This window comes from Hydra viridissima, unplaced genomic scaffold (assembly GCF_058129835.1).
Source record: "Hydra viridissima isolate aposymbiotic clone 2 unplaced genomic scaffold, HvirCarnegie_v1 scaffold_2, whole genome shotgun sequence".
Classification (NCBI taxonomy): domain Eukaryota; kingdom Metazoa; phylum Cnidaria; class Hydrozoa; order Anthoathecata; family Hydridae; genus Hydra; species Hydra viridissima.
Genome location: NW_028324301.1, coordinates 21,529,547 through 21,550,647, shown reverse-complemented (window position 1 = coordinate 21,550,647; position 21,101 = coordinate 21,529,547). Strand labels below are relative to the sequence as shown.

The 21,101-nt window shown below is 28.4% G+C and overlaps 3 protein-coding genes across 4 annotated transcripts in view; 2 read left to right on the top strand and 1 right to left on the bottom strand.

Annotated features, from left to right (window-relative positions):
• The window catches only part of LOC149892434 (uncharacterized), a 335,617-nt gene that overhangs the window by 233,682 nt on the left and 80,834 nt on the right, over positions 1-21,101 (top strand). The gene's annotated exons all lie outside the window — the stretch shown is intronic.
• LOC149892438 (uncharacterized) lies at positions 5,887-6,342 on the top strand. The gene has a single exon (XM_090078130.1). It carries the CDS (start codon positions 5,887-5,889, stop codon positions 6,340-6,342), a length of 456 nt encoding a protein of 151 aa, XP_089934256.1.
• LOC145187883 (plasma membrane calcium-transporting ATPase 3-like) lies at positions 7,446-19,360 on the bottom strand. 2 transcript variants are annotated; one of them, XM_090077371.1, is made up of 11 exons: positions 19,247-19,360; positions 17,125-18,538; positions 16,122-16,512; positions 15,646-15,734; positions 12,178-12,357; positions 11,814-12,008; positions 11,321-11,512; positions 10,743-11,162; positions 10,324-10,569; positions 10,068-10,212; positions 7,446-8,180 (listed from the first exon to the last, which is right to left on the bottom strand). In XM_090077371.1, the coding sequence occupies exons 2-10, from the start codon at positions 18,523-18,525 to the stop codon at positions 10,072-10,074; spliced, it is 3,255 nt and encodes a 1,084-aa protein (XP_089933497.1). In that variant the 5' UTR covers positions 18,526-18,538; positions 19,247-19,360; the 3' UTR covers positions 7,446-8,180; positions 10,068-10,071. The 2 variants fall into 2 exon arrangements, with proteins under 2 accessions (XP_089933497.1, XP_089933496.1); XM_090077370.1 differs by lacking the exon at positions 19,247-19,360 and having other exon boundaries at positions 17,125-18,580.

Here is a 21,101-nt window from a genome sequence, read left to right as displayed (position 1 = left end):
GGGTGTGTTTAGCCACAATTTTAGCTTTATCTATTTTTTATTTCCTCCTTCAATTAATATATAAGAGTGTAACTGTACCGTACACGATGTCCAAGTGATTTTAACATGGAATTATTCCTTTCATTTCAGGAAACCCAAATTCAAATTTTACTAGAAATTTGTGATTGGTTCAATCAATTAGCAATTAAGAAAATCTGTTAAATATACTCTATTTAAGAAAATTTTTTAATATACTCTATTTGTGAATAATTCTACTGGTTACCTGATAAGATTCGTTTTAAAACTTTCTCATATTTTTTTAACTTATTTCAAGTAGTTCAGCTAGTTTATTATTTTAAAATATTCTAATAAATTTAAAAAAAGAATAGATTTTTAATCTACTTAGTTAGTTTTGAACTGTTTTTGATGCAAAAAGAATTTTCAAAAGATTCACTTTCATTCCCTTAATAACACTGTAAAGATTTGTTGGTGATTAAGAAGCCCTAAATGGATAAATTGTATTAACTTCAATTGTACAAACAAATTAGTAAAAAAAGTAAATATTTAGACAATATAACTTCTTTTAAACAATTATGACATTTAAGTTGTTCACTTACAATTGACTTAATAAGTGAGAACTGATCAATTATTTTGTCTGTAGTCTACGGTATCATTTTTAGGCCAATGGTCAAACTATGATTTTTACGCCAATGGTCAAACTATGATTTTTACGTCAATGGTCAAACTATGATTTTTACGTCAATGGTCAAACTATGATTTTTCAATTCATTTATTCTTACAATGTTATTTTAAAAAAATAAAACTTTCGCTACTTACACAATGAGTAGTTAAAATCTTCAAGTTCAGAATGAATGAAAAACTAATAGAAACTGATAATCTAGAATTAATAATCTTGGGTTGTTTATTCAATAATAAATGAAACTGAACAACTGTAATTTCACATATGGAAGTGCGTAGGATGTTTCTGATAATCTTTTTTTAGGAGATATCTAAAAGATTATGTATAAGATGACAATTTTTTCCTCTTTAAATTGCAACGAGTTGTAAAGTTGTTGCTGTCTATCGTTATGTAAACAAAGCAAAATAAACTCAGTTTTGATTTTTTTTAAAGTACATTTGCACTTTAAAAACTTTTGCTTTGTTGCAACATACCACATAATGCATGTTAACTCTACCATGGCATAGGGGACGTGGACATACTTTTTACTTAATACTATGAGCCAATGAGTATGGTGAGAAATCGTAGGAAATGCCCAAATATGATTTGTTTTGACCACTTTATACTAAAAAAATTTCTTTATAAATAGGAAAATTGAAACTCTGTAAGGGCTAACTTAATAGTAAATGCTTAAGCAAGTTATTGTTGATTTTAATAGCAATGCTTCTACCTACACATTTATAAAGTTGTTGTTCAAATATCTAACTGATAAAACCTCATTTTTGAAGGACCTTGTGAAACACTTTTTGTCTTAACCAATTCAAGTTGGTTAAGTGAATTTAGTTAAACTAAGTGCACCAGTTCAGTTCTCATGATCTAATTAAGAAAAATATCTTTATACTTCAAAAATCCCCGGTGACCCCTAATATATATATATATATATATATATATATATATATATATATATATATATATATATATATATATATATATATATATATATATGTTTACATATGAGATTGTGAAATTCATATCAGTACTTTCATGCTATTTATGCCTATAATGTGTTAAGAACAAGAACAACAAGCTTGTTAAGAGCCTGTCACAATTTCTATGCCACACCCAAGCCACCGAGTAACTATTTAGTAACCGAGGCATCAGCGGCAGTTTGCGCTGAACAACGCGACGGGTTTATCCGTCTTGGTACTAAATTCAGAAAGAAAACGAAAACTAATATGGCACATTAAGAAGCTTTTTTTATTTGCATGTGTAGAACATGTTTTTTTTGCACTTTTGTAGAACAACTGTTTTATGTAATTAAATTAAACATTGCTTAGTTGTATCTAAAAATATCAAAAACAATGTTGCTAGGAAACCCCAAGACCAAAAATTTATGTACTCTATTTTTTTATTTTCGTTACTGCTATCATGGAACAATTATCACACCCCCCCCTAGCCAATTATATATTTGTAAGTTTATTTTTTGAGCCTATTTTCAGCAGACCTTACTGTAAAGGTATTAAGCTCAAGCGTATCGAAACGTTTCGGGAATTTTCAATCGAGATTTTTATTTCGAGATGATGCGAGATGATACAAGAAGTTACGAGATTGGGTTTGAAAATTCACCAAAAAATCTCGAAAATTTCGAGATTTTTTCGAGTTTTTTTCAAGAGTTAAGAGATTCTTTTCGAGATTAGTTACGAGAATCTCGTATTTACTTCATTTCGAGATAGAGCGAGAATTTCGAGATATTATGAGGTATTACGAGTTTCTCGTAATGACTCGTCAAAAAAAAAAAGGGATAAGCTAGTTAATCCGTACAAAGTAGGCATTTTGGGACAATTGACGCGCGCGACAGCTGAATTGTTATTGTTTTTTTTTTTTGCAATGTAAACAGAGCTAAAAGTTAAAACTTTAAATGTTTAATGAAATTAGTTCAAATTATATTAAATATATTATATATTTTTTGTTATTCAACAATATTATCATCTTTTTTACAAAGAGTCAGGTAAGAAAACACTTTATTACTATATATTTTTACAATTTGTTTATTTTGTTGTGTCTTTTTACTTTAGTTCATTACTTAAAATTTTTTTTTAGTTTTTTAATAAGATGACAAAGTTAAAAGTTAAAAGTGAATGATGTTAGTGAAATAAACAGTTATATTTACACTTACAAGTTTGAATTGTAATGTAGATGAAATGTCGTATTGAAGTAATTGGCTAATTGCAGTATAAATTTTAGTAATCAATTTCCGGGAAAGTTCAAGTTTTCTTTTGTAGTTCCTGGAACTTTTTAACGATCGGACATATTTAATTATTGTCCTGGAAATTTTTTTTTGAAATTTTTTTTTTTTGATTTTGATAGTGATATTTGATTTCATGCTTTTAGTCTGACAACATGGTTCGTCCAAGGACAGAAATATAGAAGCACTATACTGAGGAAAAAGTCGAGAATGGCATTGAGAAAGTTTTTGCGAAGTGCAACATTGACAACTGTGGCCATCAGATAAATTTTTGCAAACTTCTGCTGATTTCTTAATACTTAGTTTTGACTTCTTAACTAAGTTAACAGCCACAGTGTTGTTCTCCTATTTTCTCTTCACTTTTTTGTCTTGAGGAATATAATTAGAATCTTGCTCATCATTTTGTTTTTTGCCTTCTTCATTGTTGTTACTGACCGCTACTGTATCTGTTTCAGGTATGCTAGGTTTCTTCCTACCAGCCTTAGATGGATGTACTTTAACAGTTTTTGATGAACAATAACCAACTTGACCATTAGTATCCACTTGTAAGAAATAAAATGCTTTGTCTTCGTTGCTAAGCCAGTTACCATTTACTTTAGTTATATCAAATAAATAATCCCACTTTTCTTCAAGACTTTGTTTAGATTTTTGAACTGAATGATATTTGTTGATGAGAACTTCCACTTTTTTTTGTTATAGACCTTTCATTTATTTTTGGTAAACTAAGCTTGAGCAATAAATCAGAGAATTCTGCGCCAACTCTTTTACATCTCGAATAAACTGACTTCTTTAAACTTGATAAGCAAATAAACCGACCAATAACAGAATAAGCTTTTGGCATTTTATTTAAATTATCAAGTGGCTCTAAAAATTTGGGTATGTGAGATCTTGTTGATTTTGATTTCTCAAAGTGGACTAGATTTTGAGACCAGGCTTTGATATTTTCAGGTTTTTCAGCTTCGAGCTTATTCTTAATTATTAATAATTAAGTTAGTTATAATTGTAAGTTACATAAGAAGCTTAGAATTAAATCTATTTTACATTTTAAGCACACATAAATAACTATTTACACACATAATAAATATTTTAATTGTAGATTTTAGTAAACATAAAAAATATTAATTGTAGGTTTTAGTAAACACAAAATAATCACCTTGATTTGAACACGCTTGTTTTGACTGCAAACGACAATTAAAGATGACACTTGCAGAAGTAATTAGTATTTGATGAATTCAAACAATTAATGCATAAAATTATATATATGTCACCATTATTCGTATCATGCAAAACAATAAAAACTGTATAAAAACTTAAAAAAGGTTACCCTTTAGCTTGTTTAAAGAAAAAATTAAAAAAAAAACGTTTCTACGGGGGATGTTTTTGCAGCCAAAGATCTAAAAGCATGTATTTCTATAAACAAATTTAACAACGTCAGCTTTTAAAAATATACCCATTCATTTTTAAATGAAAAAATTGAAAAGTCAACCCCCTAGTGGCCATGTCTCCAAGCTTACAGATGAAAACACCAGTGGTATGAGGCGTCACATGCTTAGTTCTCACTCAGTGATCTGGCTGGCTTTGGAAAAAGAAAAGGCTGAGAAAAAGCGTCTAGGAGATGTTGCCTATCAGATTCTAGAGCAGGTTAATTGGTGTTTTAAATCATTTTAATTAATCTTTATTAAACTATTTTTATTGAGTATTAACTATTTCATTGTTGATTTAGGATTTTTGAATCCTTTTCCTTTTGTTTACTTATGATTCAAAACTTTTTTAGTTTTTACAAAAAAGGTACTTATTTATTACTTTTTTTATTTTTAGTTAAACGACGAAGATGAGCGATACGAGCAAGAGCAAGGAGGACATAGATCTAAAGTCTTGGATAGAGGCAATAAAAAAGGAAGTTGGGAGGACCATTAACATCTGAGAAAGCCAAAAACATTGATGCATACATAAAGTATAAGCCGCAGGACAAAGAGCTGCTACGAGGAGACATTGAAATTGCCAAGTTCTTGGCCAGATGCAACCTTCCCTTCAATTTGGTAGAAACTAAAAAAAGAGTCGAAATTTTCACGATGAAGACTGCCATGGCTGCTAAGGTGGTCATTGAAATAGTGTTTTGTTATTTTAATCAAAATTTATGTACAAAAATGAACAAAAAACCTTTTGTTCCAATAATTTTCAATATATTTGATAAATTAGAACACTTGTCACGTAATATCTCGAAAAACATCGAAAAAAAATTTTAAATCTTATTAATTTCTCGTTATTCTCTTAATATTGTCATGTTTCGAGAAGGGAAATGTTGTGACCAATTCTTAATCGAGAATCTCGTTACTTCTCGTAACCTCTCGAAACAAATTCTCGAAACTTATTAAAACCATGATCTCGATCGAAACTATTCTCGAAACTCAGTGTCATTTCGAGATCTCGTATCGTTATGTCGCGTAACAAAAATAGTTTCGAGACGCCCGAGCTTAAAAGCTATAAACGAGAAAGCACAACGCAATCTGGCAGATATGATCATAACTGAAGATGACCAAAGAGCGTTTAACAATGCAATGCATCGTCATATACACTGCAGGCCAAAAGTTTCCGGACACTTGATATTTTTATATAAAAAGCTAAAATCTATCCTGTATCATTAAATTAATAATGTTAATTTATAACACTTAAACTTACTAATTTTAAGTGTTTATGTAAGTGTGAGGTCAGTACTGACCTCACACTTACCTAAATAAGTTTGTTTTTTTAATTGTTTATTTTTACTTGATATATAGCGTTACATTTCTCTTAAGAGTTTGGTGTTCTTAAAGTTATTTATTTGTTGAAATATGAAGTAAATATTTATAATATAATGATATCCGACTAAAATGATTAAGAATATTTAATTTTGTTTAGTTTTCATTTGGTATTAATGACGGTTGCATTAAAAAATCTTGAAAAAAATTTTAAAATTTTATAATTGGACTGTTTAGTTAAAAATATGGGTAAAAAACCTTCTTTAACGGTTGCAAAACGTTTTGAAATAATTACATTACATAAAGAAAGTTATTCAGTTCGTAAAATTTGCAAAAAATTAAAAGTTGCCGGAAGTACTGTACAAGATACCATTAAACGATGGAAAGAAACAGGTATTTTTGAAGACAAAAAAAGATCTGGTAGACCACGGAAGACAACAAAAGCAGAAGATAGTAGTATAATATTGATGAGTAAAAGAAATCGAAGACTTCCGGCCCCGGAAATAACTTCAGGCTTTAATAGGAGTCATTCAAAATCTATTTCATTTACCACTACGAAACGACGTATTAGACAAGCAGGACTTTCTGACCGTATAGCGGTCAGGAAACCGTTGTTACGGATTGGAAATAAAAAGAAAAGGTTACAATGGGCTATAGACCACCAAAATTGGACAAAAGAAGACTGGGGAAAAGTACTATAGACCGACGAGTTCAAATTTGAACTCTTTGGGCAAAGACGTAGAATTTACATCAGAAGAATAACAAAAGAAAAAATGATCCCAGAGTGTTTAGTGCCAACAATCAAGCATGGTGGTGGGTCTGTTATGGTATGGGGATGTTTTTCTTCAGCTGGTATAGGTGACCTAGCTAAAAATGAGGGTATTATGAAAAAAGACCAATATAAAACAATTCTAGAAAACAATGCTATACCTTCTGGCTTAAGAACTATTGGTCGTGGTTTTGTTTTTATGTAGGACAATGACCCTAAACACACCTCAAAATTATGTAAGAACTATATAAAGGAATAAGAGGATAATGGTGTCCTCAAAAACATGACCTGGCCGGCCCAATCACCAGATTTGAACTCAATAGAGTTACTGTGGGAAAAATTGGCCAGAAAGGTCAGACAAAAATGCCCAACATCCAAATAGCACCTGTAGCAGATATTTGTAGAATCCTGGTTATCAATTACACCCGAAATAATAAATAAGTTAATAAATTGGATGCCACGGATCGCAAAAAAAGTGATAAAAACTCGTGGGTTACTTCTTGACGAAAAAACAGTTTAATAATAATAGTGTTGTTAGTACTTTTTTTATTTCTTTTTTTTTTCTTAAATAGTAACTATACGTATCTTTTATAAAATAAATATGATATTTGAATTTTTTTGAAATAATTATGGGAGTTTTAATTAAAAAATTAAACAAAATCCAAGTGTCCGGAAACTTTTGGCCTGCAGTGTATGTAATAAGAGACTTGACAGGTTTGGTGTTAGAATCATGGGTTTAGTCCGCAATCACTGTCACATCTCTGGAAAATACCGAGGTGCTGCGCACAATAAGTGTAATAACCTTAAACAAAGTATCTATCCTTATAGAACTAAGGTACAAATCATCTTCCACAAACCTCTATGATATGCTGTGCATTTAATCATGTTAACGCCGGAAAAATTAAAAAGTTTTTTGTTACATTAGTTGAACCAAATAATGAAATTTTAAAAAAATATTATAATTGAAATTTGCAAAAAAAATTTTGAAGCGCTTTCCAATGAAAAGTTTTTTAGGTAAGGATTCAAGAACTGAGCTTTATTCGACCAGTAAAATATTATTTTTTTTTTTACTAAATAATAACTAAAAAAACACAATACAAAAAGAAAGGAATAAATTACTACGTGAAAAAAAACAAAACAAAACAAAATGCTACAAAAAAAAAAAAACAACAAAAAAAAAAACAACAAAAAAAAAGACGTGTATGATAAAAAAAAACGCGAAACAAATATAACATCACTACATTTACAAACAAATTACTCATTTACAAACAAAATTCTATATACAAAAATATCGCTACAGGGGTTCCATAGTAAATGCCTAATCCAACAGAATGTTAGAAATAGTACGCTAGGAATTGTCTTTTAAAACGAAGTTTGAATTATAACATAAAATTCTAAAAAATGTGCTTTAGCCATACGATATTTCATATTCGTATTTAATTTCATTGTTATTAAGTGACGAGGAAGAGGATAATGAACAGGCGTTATTGCAAAAACTAGTTTAATTTTTACAAAAATTTGAAATACTAGTTTTATTTCTGATACAACGAAAAAATAATCAAACCTAACTTCATGTAATTGTGTGTGATTTTGTAAGGTTATATTAGAAAACGCAAAAAATTAGAATCTGGGAATCTTTAGGTTGCATTTCAACTAATTATAAATATTTGAATTCCTAAAGAAATTCGAAGAACACAACAATAATCTATAAATAACGTTTCATCCCAATCGTTTCAGTTTTTAAAAATGATTGCCTAATCGTTGCAGTTTCTAAAAAAGAAAAAAATCACAAATAATAGCCACAGTGTTATTTATTTTTTTAAAGCGTTAAAATTTACAACTTGAATGTTGGTGCTTGAGGAAAAACAGTTTTTTTTAGCTGTTTAGTTTTAAAGCATTTTTTAGAGGTACCACAATGTTTATTGATTAAATTACCTGGTTTGGATTTCCAAGAAATTTATGAATTACATTTTATAGTTCCTAATTTCGATCAACAATGCTAGCGTAAAATCAATCTGATTAGAGCTTTTATTACCAGCCTTTAAATGGGTATCGAGCTCTTTAAAACATTCGGACTGAATCTCAGACAGAGCTCGGGTTTAATCGAGCCTTAAAGCTCGATTCAGTCCGAGCTCTGAATTATCACGCTAAGCATCAAGAACAAGATAAGAGTTTTAATGACGTTTAAACTTAGTAAAAGCTTATTATTTTATTAGAAAAGTAATTCTCAAATAGTTGTATTCAGCACAATCTTTACAGTCCTGTGTTAAAATCGAAAAGTCTTTTCTTTTTAGTGATGAGGTGTTGCTTGATAAAGCTATAAACTCATTGTGTTTTAGTGATAAAAAGTTGCAGCTTGATGAAGAAAAATCAATTACATAAATGCCTTTGGTATTGTAAGCGTTTGCACTTATTATCAAATTCTTTTTTTTTATCAGTTGGTACTGAATTTGAATAGCATGATCAAGCTCATAACTTTGAAAGACATTTTGCTGACAGCTGATATTTACAGGTTTAAAAAGATTGTCTCATTTGATTTAAGAATATAGAACTGTTAAACCTTCTTTAAGTGTTTTTTTTTTTTTTTTTTTTTTTTTACACAAAACCTTTTTCCTCATCAAACTGAAAAAGACAATCACTTTATTGAATTTCTTAGTTTTACAGCCAACACGAGTGGCTTTTTGATTATTATGAACATGTTGTGTTCAAACGCCAATCTCTTTGAAAAATTGACAATGCCATTAAAATGATTGGATAGCATAAATAAGCTGTTCTAGGAAATTTGTTGGAAATTGTTTAACGAAAAGAAGCTTCACAAGTCCAGGAAAATTCTTAAGAAAAAACTGTTAATGAAGAGACATCTTAAATCTATTTATTTCAGCCAGCTATTTTGCTGATTAAAAAAAAAGTTTTGCAAATGTTTGAAACTAATTTTCATTTTGGAGAGCTTGTCATTCAACTTCATTTTTTAAAATGAGACAAAGAAAATGTTTTTAAGCCAATAAACTTTCACAAATGATATCATTTATTTACTTGCATACACTAGATCGAAATATTTATACCTAAGGTATTTTAAATTTATACTTTTATTTGTATACAGTAGATCAAAATATTTATACCTAACATATTTTAACTTTATATACAATACACCAAAATGTTTATAATTTATATATTTTTTGGAAATTGCAGTTCTAAATAAAAAAAAATTTGGTAACACCAAGTTAACATTTACATTTTCAAATGCAAATGCTAACTTGGTACACCCAAAATTTTATAATTGTTGCATTTCTTACGGAAAAAAAAATTTTTCACTTTGTTGATGAATCTTGCTTGGGGTCCTATCACTTTGAGGTTAGTTGATAGTTGACTATAATTCAAATTTATATTCAGAATGTAATACTATTTAGTTTTATAATACTGTATAGTTTTAACATTGTTATAAATTTAGATTGCATTCAATAAACAGTGTACTATAATTTTGTTCTAATTGATTTGATGCAAAATTTCAAAACATGGCAGCTTTAAATTTTTTTTTTTTTAAAGTAGAATTTTTACTAACTTCTTTATACTTTTGCCAAATCTTTTTTAAAAAATAAATTTCCAATAACACTTATCTAACTTCATTATAATTTAAAATCCAACCATGGTATCACTTACTTAGTTAAATGCCATTTTGATGAACTCCTAAAGCATCACCAACACCAACTGCAGCTAGCAGAGAATTAGTAACAGCAGGAGAAGCAATGTTCAAAGTACGGTTTTGGCTGTCCAAATTTGCACGAAAAGCATTAACAACACGAATCTGTAAAGGAAGTAAAAAGATTAAAACCTACGATGCATCTGTTGTACAACAAAGATGAAAGAAGTAGAACTACGTTAGAGTAATTGGAATTTTTGTAAGTGAAAAACTTACCTGGTATTGGAGTCTAGATAGACTTCTCATCCAGAGAACTTTACCCAATGTACTAGCATCTGTTTCATGAATAGACATACCTTCTTGGCCCATGCGAAATCTTTTAGGAATAGTAAATTTGGGTATACTAACAATAAGCTGTCCCCATAAAAGCTCTGTGAAACCCAAGAAAATACACCACATCCATTGATCAATATCTAAAGGTGATACTGAGAAAGCACGACCACAAAATTGAACAAGTATAATCTAAAAAAAAAGAAAAAAACCAATATAAAGAAGCTTCTTTTACTCTTTCTCACATTTATATATTCACACTGATGTGTTGGTATGTGTATTAGAGTATCCCAAAAAACTTTCAAAATGATGTGCAGCCATTTTTCTCATTCTAAAGACAAACTTATAACATATAAAAACCTTACCTGGACAATCAAAGTGCCAACACCAATTATACTAAAAATCTTGTTTGAAAATATATTTTTAAAAATGTTGCGTTCACCATGGACTACTCTGGCATTGATTTCATTGAATATCTGCATCATAACAAAAGTGTTAAACAAAATAGTTAAATGCTGAGATGGTTCATGCTTGTTTTTGAAACCATTCGGGATATCGAATAAGATGTGACCATGGAATGTAAGCACTAGCATAACAATTAGCTGATAGAAACCATGACCAAGTATAAAACGAAGCATTGAACGAGAAATGAGAGGCTTTGTGCGCCCATATGGCTTTCTTTCCAAAAGAGCGTCTGTAGGATGTTCTGTTGCAAGAGCCAGAGAAGCAAACGAATCCATGATCAGATTCACCCAAAGTAGTTGGATAGCACTGAGAGGACTCACCTTTTAAAAAAAATATCACTTGAAAGAGGTTTTCTAATAACTATCATTTTAAAAAAATCAAAGGCAAATAATCAATTTCAACATCATCACTGCTTATAGAAAGAAATTTTATAAGGTTGAGGTTAAGTAATTCACTATAGATCCAGATAAAGACTTACAGAGAGCACTATAGATCCAATAACTGAAACAGATATTGCAGTAAAATTTACAGTCAACTGAAACTGAATGAACTTTGAGATACTATCATAAACATTTCTTCCCCACATAACAGCCTTCACAATGCTGCGAAAGTTGTCATCTGTTAAAATGATGTCTGAAGCTTCCTTTGCTACCTCTGTACCCTGTATACCCTAAAATCAAAAACTTTAGAATTAAAAATAAAAATAAAAATAAAAAGCACTTTTAAAAAGCACTAAAATAAAAATAATTTGATTTATGTGTTATTTACCACTGAACAGGTTTTAAAATACTTTTGCAAGTAAAGAATTAAGTCTTGAATTTTGCAAGTAAAGAATTAAGTGATTTTGGTATTTCAGAATGAAACAATCGATGGCCTCATGAACAATCAAAAGTTGATCGTTACTAAAATTTTTTTAGATAATTTAAAGAATAAAATAATTTTGCTAACTGTAAAACTGATATGAAACATACCATTGCAAATCCTACATCTGCTTTTTTGAGAGCTGGTCCATCATTAGTACCATCTCCTGTAACAGCAACAATTTCCCTAGCTTTGGTTAGTCTGCTATCAATTATTCCTTTAACCAGGATATATTTGTCTTCTGGTGATGATCGTGCCATTACGCGAATCTTAGGCCATAGCTTATCGATTAGTTCTTGCTGGATCTGAAACACATAAAAAATGTTCATCTTGAATACTCTTTTAAGATTTTAAGACTTACTTAAATCATTCTTTTAAGATTTACATCTTTTAAGCTCTTAAAACTGAATCTTAACAAAAGCTAATTAAAGATAAAAAAAAATAAAATGAAAACCAGTGTCAGTATTCCCTTACCTTTCCTGTACTATCTCTTATCTTTGAATTAAACTCATGACCTTCAATAACCAAGAAGTCACTGTTTGGTTGAAGTATACCACATTTGAGAGCAATTGAACGAGCTGTATTGACATTGTCACCTGTTACCATTCGAACTGTAATTCCAGCCATTTGACATTGTTTGATGGCATTTGGCACCTAAATGTATAAGTTCAAACTCTACTTTATATTAGTAAACAACCCTTGAATGTTTCTGACATCAAAACTTTATGTAAAAAAAATGTAATTACTTAAAAAATATTATTAGTGTTACTGATTATTTAAATAAAAATTTAAATTCAAGTAAAAGTTTGCATTTAAAAATAGCTTAACAGAATTAATCCAATTAAATAAAAAATAAAAAATACAACTTTTAAAAATCTTATTTTTAATAATAAAAATGGAAAACAGCTGCTTTTAAAAACGCCTTTTTACAGAAAACTCTTATCTTTCAGAATATTTACATTACAAAATTTGGTTTCAAAAGTTCAAAATACCTCATTTTATTCAAAAATCTACTGCTGGGCATTTGTGTAAGGTAAGTGTGAATATATCTGATCATTTCTTGGGTTTTTTTTTTTTTTTTGTAGAATTTAAGAAAGTATTTTACTCTTCCTTTGTAAATATTTGTTTCTAAAAACTAACCCAAGAATTTTTGTTTTATCTTTTTAGAATACAGATAATACCAAAAAGAATTAGTAGGTTTCTTATTGAAAACAGAAGATACTAAAGAAAATATTTCAAACAGAAGATACTTGTCATAATAGCGTTTGAAAAACTCCATAAAATAATCTAAGTTGAGATTATGGCTGGCAAAGTTATGTTTAATAATAGAACAAACCTTTTGATAGAATATTTCTTGAAATGCTAATAAAACCTTATCTGATACGCTTTTCACCAAATTCCTACTATGCATGTTACATGAGTTTTTCAAAAATACATAATCTGACCAAAATTCAAAACATAATATACCTTAAAAACAAAATTAAAACAGTTTTTTTCATTTATTTTTTTTAAACAAATTTAGTTGAGTAACAAAGAACATCCTTGTCAGCCATATTGTATAGCTTTGATTTGAAAAGATTTTAAGCTTTAAACTGATATGATTGATCATTGTTGGCTTTGTGGCTTCCCCAGAAATTTTTGAATTGGTTTGCAGGACATTTTTATTATACGAGACAAAAACGAAGCATGCTCACTGGGCATTTATCTTTGTCATCTATTTATCACTCACAACCACCAGCTTGTTGTAGACCACCCAAACCAAAATACTTCTTATTACTGGTTAACTAGACAGCACCTAACTTTTCATATGACTGATTATTTCATACTGCATATTTAAGTTTAAAATAGAAAAGGTACCTATATACAGACTTATACTGCTATATGTCAATTACCTTGAGAAAATCTTGAGAAAATTGCATGAAAGACAATGACCAATATAAAATAGTCAAATACTTTCATGGATACTATGTTGGAGAACAACCCAAAATAAAACTTAAACACTATTTTTAATGTCACTGCTAAAGAAATTAGCTCTTTTTTAAGTGCTGATATGGTTGATATGGTAACATGTATTAACTTTAAAGATATTTTACTAACCTTACCAGCTTGATATCTGCTTATAACTTTCATGGTTTAAAATATAATTACCATCCAATTTGTCAAATATAGTAATGTGTATGTAAATTCCTTTTTTTTTATTTTCTCCAAACTTTTGAAAATTTGCATTTTACAACAATTTCTGGTAAACTTTTCTATTAACAAGCTCAAAACTGTAATATAACTGTAATATATATCCATACATATAAAACTGTATCCAGAAACTGTAATATATAACTGTATCTAGAAACTGTATACTTTCTTTTGAAATGGAGTAGAAGTAGATTATCAGAAAATCATTATCCAGTTAACAAATAACATTGTCTCCTAATCTAGTTAGAATGAAAACTTATGGCATAGAGGATGTAGTTTAAACATTTTTCAACAGACCAATGAAATGTAAAATTGACATGATTTCCAATTGCTTTCATTTTAACCAATATTACTTCTTAAAGCCCAAAATTTATTAAAAAATAAAAATAAATTTTTTTAAGATAGCAAAAAGTTTGTGATAATTTTTCATGATAAAATTCTTTGTAAAATAAACAAGGCAGTACCATCAAGAAAATGTCTGCCAAATCATTAGATTCTTTGTTAAAACTGCTTTAGAAATCATCATATTTAATCTCAATTAAAGTAGTTTTTATACAAAATAATTCAAATTTCAAGATTAAGTTGAAATTTTTAAAATAAACTCAAATATTTATCATATTCAGTTTAATTATGTAAAAGTTATCATGTAATGGTTATTGCATAAACCAAGATTCTTTGAAACTATGTCATACTATTCCAGGTAATTCTTAAAAACATATTTACTATTTGACTTTCATCTTTTGAAATATATTAGGAACCTACAGCTCACAGAAAAAACTGAGGAACTAGTGTTCAGTGATAATGGCATTTAAAGAACCCATTAAATGGGAATGTTGTAGATCTTTGCATTAATTAAAATTAGAAAATTTAGCAAATTTGTCAGAATAAAATTGCAATAGCTTGTAAGTGAATAAAAAGGCAATAAGTTTCCAAATGCAAAGAGTGTGCACAGCAAAATTCAAACTTTTAAATGTTAGAGCTTGTGGACTTAATGTGACAAAATGACTGCCTGGATGTACCAGCTTTTAGCCCTAATGATAGCTTTTTAAATTATATTATTTTGTTTGGAAATATGAAATATGAACTTCTGTGCTTCTTAGAATGTAAACAATTGACCATTTAGAAGAAGATTTTAGGAAGGAAAAGGGTCTTTAAATAACCTTAATAAGTATGTAGTAGGCTGTGTGTGTTAATAAAACCACTTTTAGTCGGACAATAAAGATAAAGAAAATTACAAATTGAGAGACATCAAGCAGAGAGACTTTTTTTTAGAAGTAACATTCTTATAAAAAATTTTGTTGTTGAATGACATCATAGTCATTCTTATGAGCAAAAATTATAAATAATGAACTTTTTTGATCACATTTTACCATCTTGAACAATATACATTTACCCTGAGAAAAAAAAAAACACTTTTTTATTCTTAAAACTCACTTCTGCTTAAACAAAATGTACTCAAGTAATAAATACATAATGCACTAAGTTTTTATATAGTGATGCAAACAGATTTTAAAGTGTCAGGGACAGCTAAATTGTGTAGAATGAATGATACAGATTGACTAATTGGAGAAGATCTACCTGTCCCCAGACAGATAATCTGTGCCATTTATTTTACATATTTTGTCTGTCCATTACAACTCCAAAATTGTCCAGCATTTATACCCCTTAATATTATTTAAACTCTTTTGTTTACTCCAAAAGGATAATTCTTTTTCAAACAGGAAAATTCCAGTTATAATAAAAAAAAAGAACCTCTGGTCTGACTGGATCCTCAATTCCAACTATTGCCATGCATATTAGATTAGATACTATAGCATTTTCATCATCCCAATTTGGGACTCCTAAAAAGAGCATAAAATACCACATGGTTTTTTTAGCACTACAAAAAATGATTAAACTTTTGTAGATTCCATAAAATTATAATGCAAAAGTATGAAATAATGGTTAAGGAAAAAAAAAAAAATTCATAAGTAACAAACAGATCTCTATGGAAATGAGTTATCTATACTAAATTTTCAAAAATAATTAATCTGCAGTTAACATTTACTCATTAGTCATTTTAATATTTGCTATTAAGGTAATTTCACCCATTTTCATTAACCCTATTATTGATGGTCCTATCAGATTATGCTATATGAGTAGTGAAAATAGGCATATAGATATGTATTACATGAAATTTATACATGAAAATTACCATAAAACTTATGCATCCTTAATGAAGCTCTTACCATTTTCAAGAGCAAAATCTCTATAAGCAATGCAAATAGTTCGCAACCCATTTGATGCCATTGGCTCAATAATTGTTTGAATCAGGTTTGCCTCATCAACTTTAGAAAACTCTTGAATATTTCCACTTTCATTTACATATTGCGTACACTTTCCTAATAAGATTTCTGAAGCTCCTTTCGAAAATAATCTATAACCACCACCTGGTTTTTCTATCACTGTTGACATTGATTTGCGAGTTGAATTAAAAGTATAGACATGGACGAAACTCTCCTCAGGGATTTCATCGCGATAAGGTTGATATGTCTCACCAAGTTCCAAAACAAAACCAAGTAAGGCACATTCAGTTTTGTTACCAAGTTGATCAGGTAAACCTTGACCACTTTCAGGTGGCTTAATAGATAATTATCCATATTAAAATTAAATAACTGGTGACAGTTGATTTTCAATAAAACAAACAAAATAAAACTAATAAAACTAATGCAAAATTAATAATGGTTAATCCAGACAACAAAATATCCAAATAGGTAATTTAGAAAAAAAATTAATTTTCTTAAACTAAATCACAAGTAAAAATGTGTAATCTTTTTATCCAAAAAAAAAAAGTAAACCTAAAAAAAAATTTTTTACATATATAGCAGCCTATTAATTTATGAGTAAAGGAAGAGCACTCCACTTTATGAAGCTTTTTTTTTCTACACAGCAGTCTATAAATTTATGAGTTAAAGAAGAGCACTCTACTTTATATAGCAAACTTTTTTTCTACACAGCAGTCTATGAACTTATTAGCAAAGGAAGAGAACCATACTTTTTATAGAAAAAAAGAAATCCCAGCTGCATCAGAATATTTTAAGAACACAAAGAAAAAGTGTGGAATAGTAGAAAAGAATATCATATTTTCAAACTAGGTATGGTGTCAGCTATTTGTTTATTGAAAGATGTTAATATAAAACTTATCATACATAAATAGTTATTTACATAAAAATAGCTGTAGATATTTTTTACCTTTATTCTAGATCCATAGCTGCTATTAATAGATACACTTTGACAGAAAAGATCAAGAAACTCTTGCTTCAATGCTCCATGAGCTGGTACTTGCCTATAGTGAGAACCCTGAATATAACTTTCCACAACAGTCATTCTATTAGTTGTCAAGGTACCAGTTTTATCAGAGCAAATTGCTGTAGCATTACCCATTGTTTCACATGCATCAAGATGACGTACTAAATTATTATCAAGCAACATTTTTTTGACAGAATATGCTAATGAAATTGTAACAGCAAGTGGCAGGCCTTCAGGTATTGCAACTACCATTATGGTTATTCCAACAATGAAAGCTTGCAAGAAGTCCATCAAATGTCTATTACTCCATCCTTTTCTTTGTATAGCATAAGTTTCAATACTAAATCGCAAAATTATAACGCTTGTGGTAATTATAGCAGCACCAACACCAATCCACCCAACCATAAGTGCTAGTTTTGTTAATTTGTTTTGCAAAATGGACTTTTCTTTCTCTTCATTTTCTCTGTCCTTTTTTTCTTCCTTTGTTTCTTCTTTTTCTTTTTGATTTATTCCAGCTTCAGCTGGATTTTTACCTGCTCCTAACAACACCATTATGATACCAGATTTTGAGTTTGCACCTACAGCAGTGACAATAAACTTTCCACTACCTTCCATTACATGTGTACCTGATAGCAATGCTGGATTATCTAAATTTTTTTTAACCATATCTGATTCCCCTGTTAAAGAACTTTCATCAACTTTAAGGTCATTGCCCTGAAGTAATATCCCATCAGCTGGAACTAGATTTCCATAATTTAGCAAGCAAACATCACCTACTAAGAGTTCAGTTATCTGTAACTTTGTTACTTCGCCATTTCGTATTACATCAATAACTTGCTCATCATCAATCTTGTTTTGCAACTGTCTAAATTGCTTTTCTTTTTGCCAGTCATTAAGGGCAGTAACCATAGCAACAACAGCAACAGCAACTAAAATAGCAAATCCTTCAATCCAGCCAGTTTTTACATTGTCAATAACCATTCCTAACACAAGAGATATTAGAGCACAAACAATTAAAATCCTTAGAATAGTGTCCTTTAGAGCTTCCCAAACGAGCATCAGAAAAGTTTTTGGAGGTTTTGGTTCAATATAATTTCTACCAAAAACTTTGCGACGATTTTCCAAATCTTCAGGTATGCATAGAAGCCCTTTAACAGCAGAACTTTTTAAAGCTCTTACTAAACCATTAACACTTTTAAATTTTTCATTGATTGCTTCCAGCACATCACTTCTTTTCATAAGCTCTACCAACTCATTACAAGTGACACGAAATTCAGTCACTGGAACATCGCTCTCATCGATATCTTGATCAGGCCCTGTTAGAGTTTTTTCCTCCTCAGCCATAATTCACAAAATGCTGAAATAAAAGAATATTACATATAATTTAAACAAAAATTTTTGTACAACACAAAATACATACATACATACATACACACATACATATATACATACATACATACATACATACATACATACATACATACATACATACATACATACATACATACATACATGTATATATACATGAATATATTGTTCTAATACTATAGAAAATTAAGTTTTACTAAAATACTGAATATCTTATTCTTTTTTTTTTTTTTTAATTTAAAACAACTTATGTTTATAAATGACAATTCTGCAAAGCAAGGTAAACAAACTTATCAGCTAAAAAACTATAAAGAACAAATGAAAATAAAGAACAGACTGAATAACAAACTTTGCTACATAAACAAGATTAGCAGCCATCAGAAAAACAAACTTCAAAATTTTTATCTAAAAAATTTATAGCAGAAAATCCTTCAAAAATTTAGATTTATCGTCAAAAAAGCCATCACTGATTATTTTTAAAAATTCCATTGAGAATAAAACCATAGATAAAAAGATTAAAGTTCCTTTCATTAAATAGAAAACAAAGGAAAAAAACAAAAACAAACAAACTCAATAAGCAGCAAAAGAAATCCACAAATAACTTTTACAAAAATCTATGATTACACAGCTGCGTTAGGAAGCATTTTAGATTTTTATTGTCAGTTAACATGATTATCCTTTTTTAAAAATATTTCACCTTATAACAAAAAGCTTCTTTACAAGATTGAAGTATTCTTTAAAAGCATAATCCTTAACCACATGCCATTATTTTTTATATATATGTGCTTTTTATATTAATATATATATATATATATATATATATATATATATATATATATATATATATATATATATATATATATATATATATATATTTGTGCAGTAACATGTTGAAACAGACTGTAATAAATTGGTAACACTTACAGCAAACAAAGGCAGCAATAAATACGTTATGTATATATATAAATATTGAACATTTTGAATGTAGAAATATATATTTATTAATGCATAAATAACCAGATATATGAATATCTATTAATTTAAATATGTAAGATTATTATGATAATCTATGAAATAAACTATGTATATACAAAATATATAAGTGTTTAGTGGTCTCTGTTTTATACATGATACTAAAACTAACAAAACAAAATTTAATGAGAAAAATATGAAAAATATGCTGAGAATATTTAACATGAAAGAAAAAGAAACTTGCTTGCAAAAACCAAAAAATGGAACATATTTAGTTGCAGACTATAACAAAGAAAGTCTATGTAGTTAATAAGGTAACATTACTATACAAAAAAAAAGTATTTAAAAAAATATCTTCTAACTTTTATTCATAAAGTAACTATATGTAATTTACATATTTACATATAGGGGTATAGAACTATATAAATTACATATAGTTATTTAACAAATAGTAATTAGAAGATATATTTTTAATACCATCTGATGCCTGTTATATATAAGTATAGTGAATATAACTACCTTGTATATACATACACTACATACATTTTTAAATTTACATATACTTACATATACATATGTATATGTAAATATATTTATATAATATATACATATATATATGCATGCATGCATGTATGTATACATTATATATATATATATATATATATATATATATATATATATATATATATATATATATATATATATATATATATATATTAAAGAATGTATATTTTATATGTACATACATATTTCTGTATATAAATAAAGATATATATATATATATACATATATATATATATATATATATATATATATATATATATATATATGTATATATATATATATATATATATATATATATATATATGTACACATACATTTATATATATATATGTATATATATATACATATATATATATAAATGTATGTGTGTATATACATACATACATACATACATACATACATACATACATACATACATACATACATACATACATACATACATACATACATACATACATACATACATACATACATACATACATACATACATACATATGTTAAAAAAATATAATGGAAGCTGGCTAAAAATCAAATGTTAACACATATTATAAGAAACTTCGCATAACAGTTATAAACAAAACAACCAATGTTTGCTTCAAAGCATATTTTCTCTGTTTAAGAAAATAGATGTAGCATTTGTTTCAACAGCTGAAAAATAATATGATCGCCTTCGGACGTCACCATTTGATGTTGGAGGCCGCTATGTTAATTCTGATAGGCGGTGATTTTTTCCTCGCGTTTCTACTGTGATCAGAAGCTAGTCCGTTCGTTAAAGCGTTAAAGCTAATATATATTTCAAGTCAGGTCGTTAATTAATTTAAGGTGCCTTTTCAGAAATTTTTAAATAATCTTTTTTTTTAGTATCTTTATTGTATACTAAAAAAGTAATAGTTTAATGGCAATGTATATTTTCAGTAATAAATTGTGAAATAATAATAACAATAATCAAAAGTATTCTTCACAAACGTAAGTTGTCTGAAAAAAAGATGTTAGATTTTTTAAATCCATCTTAATTG